This window comes from Lithobates pipiens, unplaced genomic scaffold, assembly GCF_037356315.1.
Source record: "Lithobates pipiens isolate NorthernLeopardFrog02 unplaced genomic scaffold, aLitPip1_a1.2 Scaffold_16, whole genome shotgun sequence".
Lineage (NCBI taxonomy): Eukaryota > Metazoa > Chordata > Amphibia > Anura > Ranidae > Lithobates > Lithobates pipiens.
In genome coordinates this window covers 449,925,977-449,944,331 of record NW_027507748.1, presented here as the reverse complement: position 1 = coordinate 449,944,331, position 18,355 = coordinate 449,925,977, and the positions used below count along the sequence as shown (strand labels likewise).

General features: G+C 44.1%; 1 protein-coding gene across 2 annotated transcripts in view; it reads left to right on the top strand.

Moving 5' to 3' along the window:
- OCA2 (OCA2 melanosomal transmembrane protein) overlaps window positions 1-18,355 on the top strand; it is a 561,190-nt gene that overhangs the window by 378,499 nt on the left and 164,336 nt on the right. For both annotated transcript variants that reach the window (XM_077482777.1, XM_077482778.1), the window contains one exon: window positions 10,606-10,730. In XM_077482777.1, the coding sequence (XP_077338903.1) occupies window positions 10,606-10,730 (125 nt within the window). The remainder of the gene's footprint in view (window positions 1-10,605; window positions 10,731-18,355) is intronic.

The window sequence follows — 18,355 nt, the reverse complement described above, 5'->3', positions numbered from 1 at the left end:
CACTATTGTCTGATGCCATGTTTTATCAAAAAACAGGTCTGAAAGCATACCCGAAAGCCACACTTTAGCACTAGGGTCAATTTCTAATGCTAAGAAAGCATTTGCAAAGAAATCCATTGCCAAATTTTTGTAGCGCAAGTCTAAAATATCCCCAGCCTTCTCTGTGTTTTACAGAAGCAGAGAGAGCATTCAGTGATCCCTAGTGTAGTAGAGTGTCCATTAATAAATGCAACATGGTCCAGATGTATCAGTCTCTGTATAAGAGAATGCAACCTATTAGCTAGAAGTTTAGTGTATAACTTTATACCCATAACGGGCCAAAAACGTGCAGGATCAGTAGTTTTTTTTCCCCCCTGTTTAGGGATTGCGATATGAGCTTCTAGAGAATCTTTAGGGATACGACCTGTAGTAGCTGCTTGATTTACTATTGTACATAAATAAGGAGATAAAAATATTCACAAATGTTTTAAATTCTTTTGTATGCCCGGGGATTTATAAAAAGAAAGTTTGCAAAGTACCTCATCAAATTATTTAGCAGTAAAGGGCTTACAAAGAAGCACCAATTGCTCAGAGGAGATGTTGGGAAGCTTAAATGAAATTGATTTGTGTACCTGTAGGAGGGCGGAGGTTAGGGGAATATATTGAGTCCTAAAACTTTGCTAAAGGAATTAGACCTTTCTAAGGGATTGGTAATTCTACCCCCAAAATCGTTAAAGAACAAATGTTGGATTTCACATGTTTCTATTTGAACTATTTTCCTAAAAATGCTCCCACTTTATTAGCTTGGGTGAAAAAAGCGAGTTTCGATTTTGTTTTTTTATTTTGAGCAGATATTCATATTGATTAAGCAGACATATCCTTAGTTTTTGGCATAAGTTGTAAAGGTTTTGCGCTATGGTAGCATTAATGGAACATTTATGACTGTATTGAAGAACTTGTATTTGACATAAAGGTCTGGCATTTCTCTGTATATGGCTTCCACAATAAACAAAAAGACAACATCTTCAATAGCGTCTGCAAAAAGAAGACAATTCTTGTTTCATGTGGTCCTTGTAATGCGGGTTCACGAGCAAAGCAGAATTACGCCTACACACTCAAGAATTTTTGGTAAATAGAATGAAAAATATGTCTATGGAAATAGGAGCATGATCTGCCAATTTCCGCCTCTGATGCATTATGTTAAAAGGTGATTTTATCAAAAAGGAATAAATAAATCTTCTAATGGGACTCATTGTCATAAAGACATCTCCATGCATCACACAGATCCTCAGTTTCTAAAATAGAGGACACGGTAGGTGAACATTTGTTTTGTTACAGGTTTCAAGGGAGACATTATATGGACTTGAGAGTACTATTAAATCTTTTTAAAAAAATAGATTTTTGATGTATATCGGGAGTGTGTAGGTTAACTAAAATGATGAGATTGTCGACTATGGCCTTCAAAATAATCTCTTAGCAGGGTCTGAGAAGGAAGAGTAGAAGGCAGAAGCCCAACTCGAGGGAAAAAAAAAAAAGTAAAACCCATATGTTACCACGTGGATGGTTGAGCATGTTTGAAGTGTCTCTCTTGGACATACAGCATATCAGTATGTAGTGTTAATGCCTCTCTCCATAAGGTAGAGCCTATGTAGGGGCTATTAGGGCCTTTGGGATTTATAAAAGCCATTTTATACCTGAGAAAAATGCTTGGAGTTGCGAAGTTAGTAGCGAATGCATTAAAGTGCAGTGCTCTTAAAGAGAAACTTTAGCCAGAAAGTTAAGTGCTTCACCTAATGTAAAACATGAAAAATACGTGCCTATACTGTTTAGAATCCAATAATAGTGTCTCATCCTGTTCTACCAATGCTCAGTGGCTCTTTTTTGGCATTGAACCTAAATTGAGTCACTGGAAGCCAATCTGCTGACAGCCTAAATATTTACTGCTGCTCAGGGGCTCTGGGTTTCAGCAAAATGGCAGTTGCAGGCAATAAGAAACCATAGCAATGCTGGAAGAAATTTAGCACATACACACACTCCTTTTTTATAGCATAACTATTAATATGTATGCTCCTTGCTAAAGAAAATTCTTTTTTTTTCCAAGTTATACAGTAAGTAAAGTTCGGTTTTAATATGAGACCTAAAACAGTTATGCAAAAATTGTAAAAATTCTAAAATCTAGTGGGTAGTGTAACCTGTCAAGAATAAATATAAACAACAATAGTAAACCAACAAAGTGAAATACCAGGCAGTAAGTTCTGCCATATGAGAAACTTAAATCTGGATATGAATAACATAATTTTGTGAATCAAACTGAACAGCTTTTATGACGTGCCAGTAGCATTTGTTTAAGCTGAAATGCTGAGGCTGGTGTGTCTGGGGCTTGAAGTTATTTTAATACATTGCTAGATTCATGAATTTCAGGCAAAATGGTGCAAAATAACAAAGTTTATCTTTTACTTACAAGAGCCTTTGTATTAGGTTACTGTAATAGTGATGTGACAGGTCTTTTAGCCAAATCTTTCATGGGAGAAGTAGGCTCTGAGTAATCATCCTCTGCAGCCATCACTGAGTTCACTGTGTGTGCAGACAGGCAGGCAGTGCTTCTCGGGTCTGTTTCAGCACTCTGCATCAGGTTTTGAGAAGAAATCCGACAGCTGGCATGGTGGCTTTTTTTCCCCTCAGTTGTCCTGTTGAACAGCAAGAGGCTGTTCTAAAGGCAGACGTGGGAGTGTGAATGCCTGTTATTGCAATGGGTAAATTTATGAAAGGCAACTATTACTATAAGCAGCTCAGGCATTCCCCTCTCAAACTTTAAGCCTTTTAAAAAGATCCATTCACTGCCAAGTTTTTAGTTTTTTTGCATTGGCACATGTATTACATGGCAGTGCTCAGCTACCCATGCCATTTTTTTTTAACCAAAAGCTTGCAAATTGAACTTGAAAAAAGCCAAATAAATGAGATTCAGCTTCCATAGGGGTTTGAGTATGGTGGTGTTGGTTTGCAGTTTTTCTTTTGTTTGGCAAACCTATAGTGAACTAAATTTTACTTGGTTTAATAGTCCTGAAGAGTATCATGCTTTTTTTTTTTTTTTTTTTTTTTTTTTTTTTTTGATGAACTCAAGAAACTCAAGAAAAAATAAATAAAATTTTCATGTTTATTGTACCTAAACAGTACCCATTTCTAGATGTTGCATATAAGACAGAAACTCCTGGAGTATTTGTGTTCAGGTCCACTTTAAGAGAACTAGTCATTTTTCCCACTATATAGATAGAGCATTGCCAAAGTTGGATATAAAATAGGATTAAAACATTAAGCAACAAGCTATAAGGTTTACCCGTTCACATCCTGTTTTGCAAAAATAGTGAAGCTTTGATTAGTTTATTCTTTAGCAGCTGCCTTTCCACTAAGGTTAGTATGTTTACCGGTATTTGGATGACTTAGGGTGTGTTGCTATATTTTCAGAACTCCGATGCTTCCCAACAAACCAGATAGAAAGTTTACGTACTGTCAAATGGCTTTAGGATGCATAATGGATCAAAGTAGGGCAGTATGCAGGAACCAATCAAGACTAGTGACTAGTTGAATGTCAAGTTTTGCAGTAGTCTGGGCTGGCTAGCAGCAAAGATGAGAACAGGCTGCAATTGGCACACTTAACCAAAAAAAAAAAAAAAGTTTAGGACAAGTTGCAATAAACAGCGTATCTGTTATCCAGGCCAAGTTCAGGGCAGGTTGCCATCTGTACCATATCCATTATCCAGGAAAAGGGCAGGGGCAAGGGGGCAATTAGTAACACATCCATTCTCCAGGCAAAGGTCAGAGCAGGAGGCAACCAATAATATATCAGTTGCTCAGGGTATACAGAAACAATCAGAGGTAAGGCTTGGGTCAGGGTAGATGGGATAAACCAGAGGCTTGAAAAGGGTTAGAACTAGGGATGAGCCCACAGTTCGAGTAAAATGTAAGTTTGACTCTAACATCGGGTGTTCGTTTGTCCCATTTGTCCTAAATGCAATACTCTGCATTTAGCATAGGATATATATATATATATATATATATATATATATATATATATATATATATATATATATATTATAGTGTTTACTTGATAATCAGTCAGTACAGTGTATATATATATATATATATATATATATATATTCTGCATTCAATGTAGCCTATATCACCAGTGCATTCTGTGGTGTACATTTGCTAATACAGTGCAGGCGGTGTACACAGTATCTAATACAGTGCAGCCATTGTAGACGTTCTAATACACTTCAGGCGGTGTACACAGTATCTAATACAGTGTAGTGTGGTGTTGCCAAACAAAAAATACATCATGTCCAGAGGGCCACTAAGGAGTCACTCCTTGCGTAGCCCCACCATCATGCACAGAGGAATTCACAGCAGGGACCGTTTCTGCGCCCAGCAAGAGTATTTGTGAGGGGTTACAGTGTTGTGGCACCACCACCACGGTCCAATTTTTCTGCCCCTTTTTAACAGGGGCATGTAATTACAACTTTTGATATATTTCACAGCAGGGCCCCGTTCAGCGCCCAACACGAGTATCTGCGAGGGGTTACAGTGTTCTGGTACCACCAACACCTAAGTCCCAATTTTCTGCAGAGTATATAGGGCAGGCCGTATAGTGTACATATACTGCTGTTCAGAGTATATGGTGCCTGGGGGAGCCCCATGCCATTTTTAGAAAAATTGGGTGCAGGGTTCCCCTTAATACCCATACCAGACCTGAAGGGCCTGGTATAGATTTTGGGGGGAACATCCACACCATATTTTTTTTCAGTGTTTTTATCTATATTGCTGGGATACAATACATTACAGCCGCAAGTAGTTTTAAATTACATTTAGAAATGTCATTTTGCTGTGGCACTGTTATAAACATGGGAAAGATGCACTACTTTACAGGCATACTAAGGACACCTCCAGGCATAATATTTAAAGCAATATTTAATTTTTATTGTTTCAACTTTAAGCATTATTAAAATCACTGCTCCTGAAAAAAGACAGTTTTTTTTAAACTTTTTTTGCCTTGATACATGTCCCCTGGGGCAGGACCCAGGTCCTCAAACACTTTTTATGGCAATAACTTGCATATGAGCACTTTTGATTTTTCACGTTCGTGTCCCATAAACTTTAATGATGTTCAAACAAGTTTTTTGCCTGTTCATACGTTCTGCTGCGAACCGAACCAGGGGGTGTTCGGCTCATCCCTAGTCAGAACACACCATAACGTTCAAAGGCAAAGCTCTCGGTGCAGGAGCCAAGAAGCTAAAGGCTATCACAAACCCAGAACCCTTGGCTTGTGGTGATTAAAGTCCCACAGTGCTGCCACAAGTTCAAGATGAAACTGGATACACCCTGTAGATAAAAAAAAAAAACTCCTTTGACAATAAGTTAATTTATGAGATTGATCTTTACATTGCACACTTTTTAAGGTGAGACAAGTAGCTAGCATACAATGAGAAATGGTTCAGATTTTGAGATGTTTTCTCTGTGGCTTTTAAATTGACAATTATTTGCTCCCAGCATGGCATGATTGGTTTTAAGAAACCAATTTTATTGTTGCAGCTTTATACACATTATTAGTTTGAGACGCTGAACAGCACCTGTTGCTTGCATGATGTGAAACATATAGATTTTTTTAAAAATATATTTCTTTTTCATACATCATGAGTCAGGCTAATATTCATTACCTGCTGGGTTATACTTCATCATCAGGTGAATGGACACTGGTAGACCAAAGGTCTTCAGACAGGAAGTGATCCCCTTATATAATCCCTCCCATACAGGAAGCACTTTCATTCTTTACCAGTGTCTGCAAGGTGGATGGCATGGTTTGTTTGAGCTCTCTGAGCTCCAGGTCTCTAGTCCCACAAATGGTTACAAAATGAATCAAGGGATTGACCGATCAGATCCATTTGAAACAGGCTTTTATGCTTGGATAAATGGTACTCGAGCCATAAAGAAGGGCGCTGGATTGTGCGGAGTGGAAATCCTGGACACTACAGCGCTAAGGCATTTCCTGCAGGGTGCTATACAGGTCAACGGGAGTGGACCCTAAACATGAAAAGGGTACCCAGTCCTTGAAGGTCCAAGTGACAGGAACCCACCGTGAAAATTGGGTCCTTAATTTCTTAGTGGCCCTGTGCATGGGCGGGTAAATGAAAACCCTTTATTTTTATTATTGTGGGTGTCCCAGTGATTGTAAAAATCAGTCAAGCTAGCTAAAAGCTGGGCACCTGTGTGCAGTGACCATATGGTGGAGTTTTGGTCTAGCTGTGGGATTTTACAAAGTGTACCCTTTTTCTGCTTGTGTCTGGCTGTTTTTTACCTGCATTATGGTGCATGAAGGTGCGCCATTTAACCTTGGTTCGCCATGGTACACTTGTGTTCACAAGTGTGTCGCTGGGCTGGCAGTGTGTTTGGTGGCCATGGCGCATGCAGCGTCACTGCACATACGCCGTAGCCTTTGGGTGCACAAAGATTAGTATCATATGCAAATACAGTCACGCCCATTCACCAGGGCCGTGAACATGTGTGCGTAACGATCCGGCGCACACACAGCTTATTTTAAGCTGTATAGGCCAAGCATGTGGTCATTCCAGAAGGCAGCTGTGGGACACAGAGCATGCTCTGAACAAACACTTGATCAGTTTTTCCTTACCTGGGTCACGTGAGTCACCAGGTCTTGCTTGGCAGACTAAAGGTGCTTAACAGGATTGATGCATAGGGGCTTGGTGAACCCTATTAAATGCTACTAAATGTCTTCCAAAAAGAGTGGGATGAACACCACCGGGAAGGGCACACCTATGTCGTCAGTAGTTCCCCGATGAACCTAGTTGTAGCTAATGAAGGACCAGAGGCTTCCCGGCAGTCTGAGCCCCTGCGCCTATATGGTATTGTGCCTACAGTCAATGCTGCTGCTTCACCCTTCATCACTAAGGATGAACTGTGCTCAACTCTAGCCGGTTTAGAGCACAGGATTGCTGGCATGATTGCCTCCATAACACAGGGTGGAAGAAAGCGTGACAGATCCCCCTCCCCAAAGTCTCCTAGTCTGGAACAGGAATGGGTCGAGGATGGGGAAGAGCTTAAAGCTCAGGATTTGATGGAAGTGCCCGTCAGATGAGTCTGCTTCCAAGCAATCTAGACAAGATATCCAGTCGATGTCTGCCTCTGAGTTGCAGAGGCTTTTGATAATGACTCTGACCGAAATGGTTCATCCTGCCTTTAAGTTGCCTCTTGCAGAGGTGACTGAGCCCCCTGGTCCTCTTTGGGATCTCTGAGGCCTCTTCAGGTCGCCCAGACTGTTTCCCTCTACATCCCCTGTTGGAACAGGCAGTGTATGCAGTTCGGGAACATCGTGACAGGACTTTTGTTCCTCCTAAGAGGTTTTTCACTTTTATATCCCATGGATGGAAAGTTTGTTAAAAGATGGAGCATGCCAGCCATAGATGCAGCAGTCTCTTCCTTAAACAAGAACTTAACTTGTCTGGTAGATAATACACAGGGCTTGAAAGAGTTATTATTAAAGGCTTCCTTTTTTCTTTGGCCAGTTAAGCTATTCAGCCAGCTGTTGCAGAAATTGGTATTTGCCAATCTGTAAAGGATCAAGTCAAATGACCTGATAGGCCTAACCAGGAGGATGATCTGCCTGAAAGTAAGACAGATATTCCTCGAGCGCTGTGTTTTGCAGTTGATGCTTTAAAGGATTCAATACAGTTGATTTCTGATCTGGCTCTCTTGTCTTTACATATGCGCAGACTTTTATGGCTTAAGAACTGGTGCTCAGGTATCTGGATGACCCACTGCTCAGATATCACTCAGTACAAGCTCTAGAACAGAGCATAATATACACAGTCCGGTATTTGAAAAGCTTAGGCTGGATCATAAATACAAAAAAGTTAGCATTGGGACCAGCTCAAAGTCTAAAGTAATTAGGTCTGATCCTAAACACGGTCCAAGCAAGCGTATTTTAGCCACCCATAATGATCTGTGCCCTGAAGGATCAGGTGCGTCAGATAAGGGGCACCAGACAACCCTCTATTCGGCTCTGTATGAGTCTTCTAGGGAGGATGGTATTCTCCGAGGTAGTGCCCTATGCCCAGTTCCATTCCAGGAACTTACAAGACATCTTGTTGGCTTGGAACAGAAGAAGAAAAGCCCTGTATTATCCAATGTGCTTATCTCCTCAGGCATTCTTAAGCTTAAACTGGTGGTTGCAGGATCAGAACCTGCGAAGGGGAAAATCCTTTCTCCCAGTAACTTGGAGAGTACAGACTATAGATGCCAGTCTCTCTGAATGGGGAGTGACCCCAGACATGCTCACAGCTCGGGGAAAATGGTCAGGGACAGAGCAGACCCTGCCCATCAACATCCTAGTATTACAGGCAGTACGTCTGGCCCTACAGTCCTGGATGGTGGAGCTTTAAGACTGGCCCAGCAGGGTTCAGCCCGACAATGCCACATCAGTGGTCTATATAAACCACCAAGGCAGTACCAGGAGTCATTCAGCTCTGAAGGAGGTGAACTACATACTAGCCTGAGCAGAGGGACATGTGTCAATTATATAGGCAGTCTATATCCCAGGAGTAGAGAACTGGAAGGCAGATTATCTCAGCCGCCAGCAGATCTGCCCAGGGGAATGGTCCGTACACCCAGAGGTTTTCCTGGAAATTTGCCAACGTTGGGAATGCCAGAGGTTGACCTACTAACATCCAGGTTCAACAACAAGTTACAGCAGTTTGTGTCTCGAACAAAAGATTCTCTGGCAATTGGAGCAGATGCTCTGATGGTTCCATGGAGATTGTACTCCCTGCTTTATGCTTTCCCTCTGATCCATCTCCTTCAACATTTGTTGCACAGGATTCAGAGAGAGGGGGGTTCCAGTAATTCTGGTGGCACCAGCCTGGCCAAGAAGGCCCTGGTTCCCGGAGATTGTGAGACTGACAAAAGACGGGCCAGGGATGCTTCCATATCGCCCCAATATACAGTCTCAGGGTCCTATATTCCACCCAAATTTACTGTCTCTAAATTTGATGGTATGGCTATTGAAGCCAGTGTGTTAAAGGACCATGGTATCTCTGGACCAGTGATTTCTACTATAGTGAATGCTAGAAAAGCTGTCACTAGGAAGATTTATCATAATGTCTGGAAGACTTATATTGGTGTGAAGCCAGAAAATGGCATCCTTGAAAATGTGATCGGGAGAATTCTCTTTTCTATAGTCAGCTGTAGAAATCAAATTGGCTTAGAGTACAATCAGAGGTCAGGTTTTCGGTCCTATCAGTATCCTTCCAAAGGCCTTTAGCCTCCTATTCACTGATCCAAACCTTTATGCAAGGGACAACTCACTTGCTTCCCCATTAGGTCACCTATGTGTCCATGGGACTTGAACTTGGTGTGGTCTGGGTTACAGAAACAACCATTTGATCTTATTGAGGAAATTCCATTAGACTTGCAGTCATGCAAGCTAGGCTTCCTGATGGCTATCACCTCAGCTAGAAGGGTGTCAGAGTTGGCGGCACTTGACCGTACTTGATCCTTCACCATGAAAGTCGTGTTACGACCTGTTCCATACTTTTTACCAAAAGTGGTGTCGGCCTTTCTTTTACATCAGGACATTATTTTGCCTTCTTTTTTCTCTCAACCTCATTCGGCAGAAGAGAGACGACTGCATTCTTTGGACGTTGTCTGGGAAGTCGAGGTTTATTTGTCCAGATCTGCGGAGATCCAAGGATTTGGTTTACCAAAAGGACCCAAGAAGGGGCAGGCAGCTTCCCATGCTTTCATTTCCAAATGAGTCTGTCAATTGGTCATTCAGGCCTATGGTCTGAAACCTAAAGCTCCTCCCTTTTAGGGTGAGAGCTCATTCTAAGGGTGTAGGAACCTCCTGGGCTTTTCGCCATCAGGTATCTGTGGCTCAGATTTGTAAGGCTGCTACCTGGTTTTCAGTGCATACGTTCACTAAATGTTATCAAGTGGATGTTCGAGCAGCGAGGATTCGGCTTTCGGACACAGTGTACTGCAGGCTGCCCTTTAAGTTCTGATTGCTATTGTTTGGCAGGGTGTCTCCCTTCCCTCAAGGCTATTTCCTGGAACGTCCCAGCAGGTAATGAATATTACTCTATGTCCCATGATGTATGAAAAAGAAGATATGATTTTTTTCGTCTTACCTGTAAAATCCTTTTCTTTGAGCACATCATGGGACACAGAGACCCCTCCCCTCTTTTTTGAGGCTTTAGAGCTTGCTACAAAACTAACATACCTGTATAGGAGGGGTTATATAGGCGATCACTTCCTGTCTGAAGACATTTTGGTCTACCAGTGTCCATTCACTTGATGAAGTATAACCCAGCAGGTAATGAATATTAGCCTGACTCTGTGTCCCATGATGTACTCAGAGAAAAGGATTTTACAGGCAAGTATGATGACACAATCCTATTTTTGACTGCGGTAATATTTTGTGGTTAGAACACTGAAAAGAGAGAGAGGTAAACAATTTTTCTGTTATTTTGCTTTTTAGCTTTCAAATACAATACTTTTCAAAAGATTTTGGCTACCATAAGATGTCTCCTAATATCTATGCATATTTATTCCCTTTTATAGGCTTACCGGCTCTCTAAAGGAAGAGTGTGGCCCATGATAATAATTCTTTGTCTTACTGCTGCTATTCTCTCTGCATTCTTGGACAATGTCACCACCATGTTGCTTTTTACACCAGTCACAATAAGGTACTCTAAATATGTAAATATATTTTTATAATTCAATAGTTAGACAATTACCATTGACCTATGTATATTTAAGGCAGCTTTATAATTAGTCTTAAAATGTCATTATGTACTACAATATTGCTTTCATTTTTATTTTAATTATTGGAGTTGAGTGCTAATTTATGTGAACTGCAGTTGACATAATTTCATAATGCTCTTGAATATATATGAACCTTAAGGGTGTTGCGTTAGGATTGACCACACACTTTTGGTAATGCTGGCATAACTACTACCAAAGCATGCCATTTGACTGCTATGGGGCACAAGGTGGGGGAGCTTGGTTGGAGCTTCAGGGATGAGAAGCAAGATCATCTATCTTTGCTAGTCCATTCCACCTATAACCAGTTAAATTGAGCACGGTGGCCCCATGCAGTCCTCCATCATCTGTTAAAGTGGGTCCACTGGGACCCACTGTAACAGCTCACAGACCTGATAGAAATAAATACTAGTCCCGCGCTGCTTCAATAGGAAAACATTTAAACCTGGTGTTACTATAAAACATATTGTATCAGTAACAAAATTGTGTGCAACAAAATATAAAATCGCAAAAAAACATATACATGACAAATAATACTAATCCTGAAAATCCTTTATTGTCCAGCTCAAGTGAGTTCATAACTAAAATAACATGGGCAACCTCACACATGATCAACTAAAAAGTGAACAAAAAATAACCCAAACAATAAATATCAAGTACAAATATCTGCAAGCTAGCACTAAAAGTTATATCACTTCACCCTACACAAAATGCAATAGCCCCTGATAATTAGATCACTAAAAGTTTACAAATAAAAATACATCAATATGTCTGAATTACATGCATTTTGTAATGAACACAAATATAAAGTGCTCAACCATATAAATGTGTAGTCAAACAGCCATTTGAAATCACATCCAAATCATATCAAAAAGTATAATGTGCACCACAATATAAATGTGAAAACAACAGTCTGTGAAAATCACATCCAAATGTTTGTGTAATTATCAGCACACTATATTCAGTCCCATCCAAGTGCAGAACATAGCAAGTAAGAATTCAGTGCATAGCTAATATACAAATCCAGGCACAGAGGCACAACCAAACGGCTTACCCGCTCGTTCAATATACCAGATACTCCTGGATGGCACTGTGATGTCATTGACAGGTGTGCCTCCTTCTGAATGCCTTGCTTTACATTTCCTATTATGCATTGCCTACTGACGGTGTCCCAGTCTGTACATTTTATATTTCTTATGAACTCATTCTGTGTGTTGTGCTATACATTTTCTATTCCACGCCACTTCATTCTAAACACTGTGCACTTACCTCATTATCACCACAACATCCACTTCAATCCACTGTAACCATCCATGGTACTTAGGGTGTTTTACAATGGTGTTTTTCATTTTTTTCCTGTTGGGGGGGGGGGCGCTGGTAAAACTTTTGCTATGGTGTTTTGTGATTTCTAGTTACACTCCTTTCTAGTAATGTTAACTACAAGACTTGAATTTGTCAAAATATGACTTGTATAACCCTCTTTTTACCCTCCCTCTTAACATGCTGGGAAAATGCCTCATCTCAGAACCTGTATATAATGGATAGACCGTTTAAAAAAAAAATAACCTACTTGGCTGTAATGAGTGTAATTTGCTAAATGTATATTTAAATACTTGTGTTTTTTATTAGCATGTTGACCAGAACAAAACTTAACATGTCTTTTAAAGCATCAATATGCTTTCACATATATCAGTCTTTTATAAGTAGGCTAAAAGTGCTTATGTAATACAGATCAGCAAGACACCTAAGGGTTGAATTATCTACTCAGTTAAGTTTTACTAAAACACTCCTGATAGCCTGATTCCTGACATTTGCCCAAAGCCACTTTTTTTAAGCGGTGTCCTTCATACTTTTCCGGAAGGCACACCAAAAGGCACAATTTTAATGAAGAGACGAAGCTTCGCATATAACAAAAAAAAAAAATCAACGAAAAAAAAGATTTTTGAAAGCAAGACTGAGCTTCTTGCTATAAATACAAAAGCAATATGCTTAAAATCCAAATATTAAAACCTAAGTCAATGCAGCTCTGTAATCATTAATACATAATTAAATGCAAGCAGTACAGGTTCTTGAATTTGCCCTGATACTGTATCAGGTCTTTGCATTCCTTGCATAGCAGAGCTGGAGTGTGAGAAAGGAAGCAATATAAGGAGCCAATCAGTTCATGTGGTGATAGGAAAAGAAATCAGTATGACACAGCAGAGTGAAAGGTGTGCTGAACACTACCATTTTATGTGTCACTGCCCCGTAGCAGTTGGTGCATGTCTGGGGTTGCTTGGGCTCAGAGGAAGTGTGTTAAGACACTGGCCATCATACTGAGGACATCCAGAAAGAAAATAAGTACTGAAGGCAAAACCTCTGGATTGAGAATATATATACTGTATATCAGCGACAGCTGGTTTTGTTGGTTTATTGTTTAATGGGCTCCTCATTTTCATCTTATTTTTAGCTGGGGTTTCTTATTTAATGTGAAGATTGTAGTAATTTGAAACTAATTTAATCACATTTTCCAACTGGCTTTCTTATATATACTGTATTTTTATTTTTTTTTACAAATATGAAAAATGAAGACATGAACAAGGCTTCTGAGAGTGCTATATGTAAACTTTAGCGGTAGCATTGCTTGCGTTAAAGAGCTGACTGAAATCTTCAGCACAGCTGTCTGATAGCCCTTGTACACACGGTCAGACATTCTGACAACCAAATCCGTTGGATTTTGTCTGACGGATTTTGTCCGAAACTGTTGCTTACACACGGTCAGACAAAGTTGTCGGAAAATCCGATCGTTCAGAACGTGATGACATTATTTCATTACGACGGGGTTACGTTCAGGCTAGTAGCCAATAGCTTTGGTCTAGGAATTTGATCTGAGCATGCGTAGCACTTTGTCCGATCGGAATTCTCTACACATGATCGGACAAAGTCCGATCGGATCATGTTGTCGGAAAATTTTATAGCCCAGCTGGAATACTTGGTCCGTCGCATACTCCGATGGAAACAGTCCGATGGAGCCCACACACTGTCGGATTATCCGACAACACGGTCCTATCGGACATTGTCCATCGGAATGTCCGACCGTGTGTACAAGGGCTTAAAGAATGAGCCACTGCTCTGATGAGGTCTTTCTGCAAGTCTGAAAAGCATACAGTCAAAAACAAAAAAAATTACTAGTGTCTACACATGCTTGCTAGTTCAATTTTATAATATGTAATATATCATTACAGGCATACTCCACTTTTAAGTACACAATGGGGTTTATTTACTAAAGCTGGAAAGTGCAAAATCGGGCTCACTTCTGCATAGAAACCAATGAGCTTCTAACCCCAGCTTGTTCAATTAAACTTTGGTAATAAAACCTGAAAGCTCATTGGTTTCTATGCAGAAGTGAGCCTGATTTTGCACTTTCCAGCTTTAGTATAGGCCAGGAACCGTAGTGAAACGTAGGTGGAGGGCTTACATGATGGGGTTTGGACAGAGAAGGCTGGTAAGAAAGGGTTAATTAAGACATTAAGAGCAGAGGGAGGTCATAAAGGTGGTGTGGTCTAAGGAAAAGGGTATTGGTGGAGGATAGGGTGTGGCAGGGTGGGGCAGGGTGGTCCCTAGTGGGTTGCTAGGTGGGGTGTGGGGAGCCCTGGAGCAGTTGCAGTCAGGACAGCTATCCAGTGTCATTCTCAGCCATCAGGTAGTTAATTTGCTATGGAGGATTTGGAGGCCATGCTGTCCACTTTTAGAGCGGCTGCGGTCGCCAACGGGCCGCAGTGGCTGCGTACCCAATTGGTGGGTATTTTGCCGGGGTCAGGACAGGTGGCTACTACGTCTGCCCCTGTCCGACAACGTGCTAGGAGGTCACGGCCTCCTGAGCGTCTGAGCCCACAATTTTACCCCAAGGGGTTGTCACCGCGCTGGGAGCCCTGTGCAGGACCCTCCAGCCTCCGCGCCTAAGAGAACGCCCTCGCAGGCCGGGGGGGCTGGGAGGAATCCCCATCTGAGGCTTACCCCTGGGGGGCGCTGTGGGTCTTTGGCCCGCTCGTGCCCCCCCTCTTCTGATGTTCCGGACCATACGGCCTCTGCTGAGTCAGTGCCTGTCAGCAGAGTTGCCCAGCGGAGGAGGAGGAGGTCACCCAGCGCCGGCCTGCTGTCTGGGGCGGCCGGGGCTGGCCTGCGGAGAAGCGGAGGTGCGGAGGGGACGAGAGCCGGCGATCCTACTGTGGCCCGGGACGTGCCTGCAGCTTCTGGCAGAGCGGAGATGCAGAGAGCGCAGCTGGGAAGGAGAGGAAGCGCCGTGGAACGAGTGACGGCGGGGAGTGACATCATCAGCCGGAGACTATCACCGCGCACGCGCCGTGAGCAGGGCGCTCCAGCTGACCTGGAGAGCCGGTCAGAAGGGGAATTTTCATCCGAAGATGTCCAGCCCAGCGGTGCAGAGTGTCGGCCTGGCTCGGGATCTGCGGCTGCGGAGGAGAGGCAGCCTGGTGAGTGTTGTGTGTCTTCTTTGTCTTTGTTCAAAGTGCTGCCTGTGGTGTCTGTACAGGGGATGGGGGATCAGGCTGTGCAGGGAGGCTCTCCAGGCTGTGTGTCAGCCGGGGGTCACCTGGGTACGGGGGGTCCGAGGCCGGTTTACGGGGAGTCCCACAGCAGGCAATGCCGGTGGCGGCTGCTGCTGGAGGGGGAGTGACGGGTTTTTTGCAGGCTTTTTTGGCAGGTTTCAGCGAGGCGCTGGCTGCAGGTCCCGCGAGCGGGGTTTGCCCTGCGGGGGCCTGGGGGGTGGCGCCCATGGTTGCTTCAAGTGGCAAGGGGGCTGCGGTTTTCGGCGCCCAGTCTGCTGCGGGTCTCGGGGAAGGGGAGAGTGTGTACCCGCTTTCCCTGGGGGGGGTGGTACAGCAAGTAGTAGGTGGTGGTGTGCATGGGGGCACGGGTCAGGCCGCGGAACAGGGTCAGGAGCCAGTTGCGAGAGGGACCTGCGATGCGGAGGGTATGCGTTTGGCGGATGCGGCCAAGTGCTAAGTATATGTGTGCTTCGAGGGCCCGCTGGGAGCTCACCTGAAGCAGGACGTGAAGGAACGCATTTGGCGGGGTGAGTATGTGGAGATTTTCTCCCTCTTGCCTTTGGAAAAGTTTAACCTGGATAAGGTTAGACCGGACGAGAACAAGAGGGAGGAAGAAGAAAAGCGTCGGTACAGGCTGATTCCCCGGACGTTTGGGAATTGGCTACAAGCGTTTAATATATTGGCGAGTGTGATCGGCGAAAAGGCGCCGGAACAATGCTCGGCCCTTTTCTGCTACGCCGATGCGATTGGGGAGGCGCAGCATGTTTATGGTGGGTTGTCATGGTTGCGCTACGATGAGAAATTTCTGCAACGGAAGGCTGTGAGGCCTTCTTTTCGGTGGGACCACAAGGATATTAGCTTGTGAATGCGTTTGACTCAGGCGCGGCCGTCCGGCCCCCCTTTTCAGGGGGGGCTGGTGGCGGTGCAGGAACCTCGTCGTCATCGGCTGGGAAGCAAAAAGGTTACTGCTGGCAGTTCAATGATGGGAATTGCAAATTCGGGGGTACCTGCCGATTCCGGCATGAGTGCTCCGGCTGCGGGGGATTGCATCCGTTCTCCAAGTGTTTTAGCAAACAAAAAGGAAAAACCGGTGAGTCTGGAAAGAGGGAGGACGCCAGTGAAAGTGGAAAGACTGGCTCCCTTCCTAAGTAGATATCCGGATAGGGTGGCGGCGAATCTTTTGTTGCGCGTTTTTTCTTTTGGTTTTGTCATTCCGAGCGAGTTAGCAACGGTCCCGCCTGTTCCTAGGAACTTGATGTCTGCGCGGCAACACCCGGAGGTGGTGTCGACGAAGCTGGCTAAAGAAGTGGCTTTGGGCAGGATGGCTGGTCCGTTTGGGGAACCCCCCCTGGTGGACCTGGTCGTTTCGCCGCTGGGGGTGGTTCCGAAGAAGGAACCTAATTCCTTCCGGTTGATTCACCATCTTTCCCATCCAAAAGGCTCGTCGGTCAATGATGGCATTGACCGGGAGTTCTGTGCGGTTTCGTACGCCTCTTTTGACAAGGCGGTGGCATGGGTCCGCAGGTTTGGAAAAGGGGCACTTCTGGCGAAAACCGACGTTGAGTCGGCTTTCCGCCTCCTTCCGGTGCATCCCAGCAGTGCTCTTTCTTTGAGTCTTTTAGCTCATTTCTGGAATGGGTGGTGAAGGACGTGTCCGAGTTGCACTCCATAATTCATTATCTTGACGATTTTTTGGTGATCGGCCCTGCGGGGAGCAGGGTTTGTCAGACTCTCTTGGCTTCCTTGCAGTGCATTTTTCGTTCTTTTGGAGTGCCGCTCGCACACGACAAAACGGAGGGCCCGGTAACGACGATCAAATTCCTGGGAATTGTTATTGACACGCTCCGGATGGAGTGCAGGTTACCCCCGGATAAGGTGGAGGATTTGCGGGCCTCTGTGGAGTCGGCTCTGAGGGGTCCCAAGATTCAATTGCGCGCCCTTCAGTCTCTGTTGGGAAAATTGAATTTCGCCTGCCGCATTATGCCCATGGGCAGAGTTTTTTGTAGGCGTCTGGCAGCGGCCACGTCCGGGGTTCAGGCGCCACATCACTTCGTGCGACTGTCCAGGGAGCTCAAGGCCGACCTTCGGGTTTGGTTGTTGTTTCTGGAACAGTTTAATGGGCGGTCGGTGTGGATGGACAAATGGGTCTCGGCTTGAGATTTGGAGCTTTTCACAGATGCTGCGGGGGCGGTGGGTTACGGGGCCATTATGGGTAGGCACTGGAGTGCTGCCAGTTGGCCTGATTCGTGGAGAGAAGCAGGACTGTTGGGTAACCTCGTGCTTTTAGAACTGTTCCCGATTGTTTTGGCGGTGGAGATTTGGCAACATGAATTCAGGAACAAGCGGGTGCGTTTTCATTGCGACAATTTGGGGGTGGTGCAGGCGGTCAACAAAGTGTCGGCCTCGTCACCTCCAGTAGTCAGGTTGCTTAGGCATTTGGTGTTCCAGTGTTTGTGTTTTAATTGTTATGTTTGTGCTGTGCATGTGCCGGGTGTCCATAATACTGTGGCTGATGCGTTGTCTCGTCAACAGTGGGCGTGTTGGCACCGGAAGCAGAGCGGCACGGAATTCCTTGCCCAGCATTCTTGCGGGACATCGTTTTCGAACGGTAGCAGGTTTGCTGAAGAAGTCGGTGTGCACAGCCACTTTATCTGCATATGAGAAGGTTTGGGCTGAATGGAACAATTTGGACTTGGAAAAAGGGGGTTGTTCTTCGGACGAGGAACGATTGTGTTTGTTGTTGGAGTTCATTGGTAAAAATGTGGAAGATGGGATTTCCCTATCCAAATTAGGAAAGAAAATAGCGGGTTTGGCCTTTTTCTTTCAGGTGTCTGGGGTGGAGGACATTACCAAGCGTGCCTTGGTGAAGAAGGTTTTGCGGGGATACCGCAGGGGCAGGGTGGTGCGGGACCGGCGCCGCCCTGTGTCCTTCCAGTTGTTGGGTACAGTTGCTAATGCCCTGGTTCGGGTTTGCTCTTCTGTTTACGAGACTGCTCTTTTTT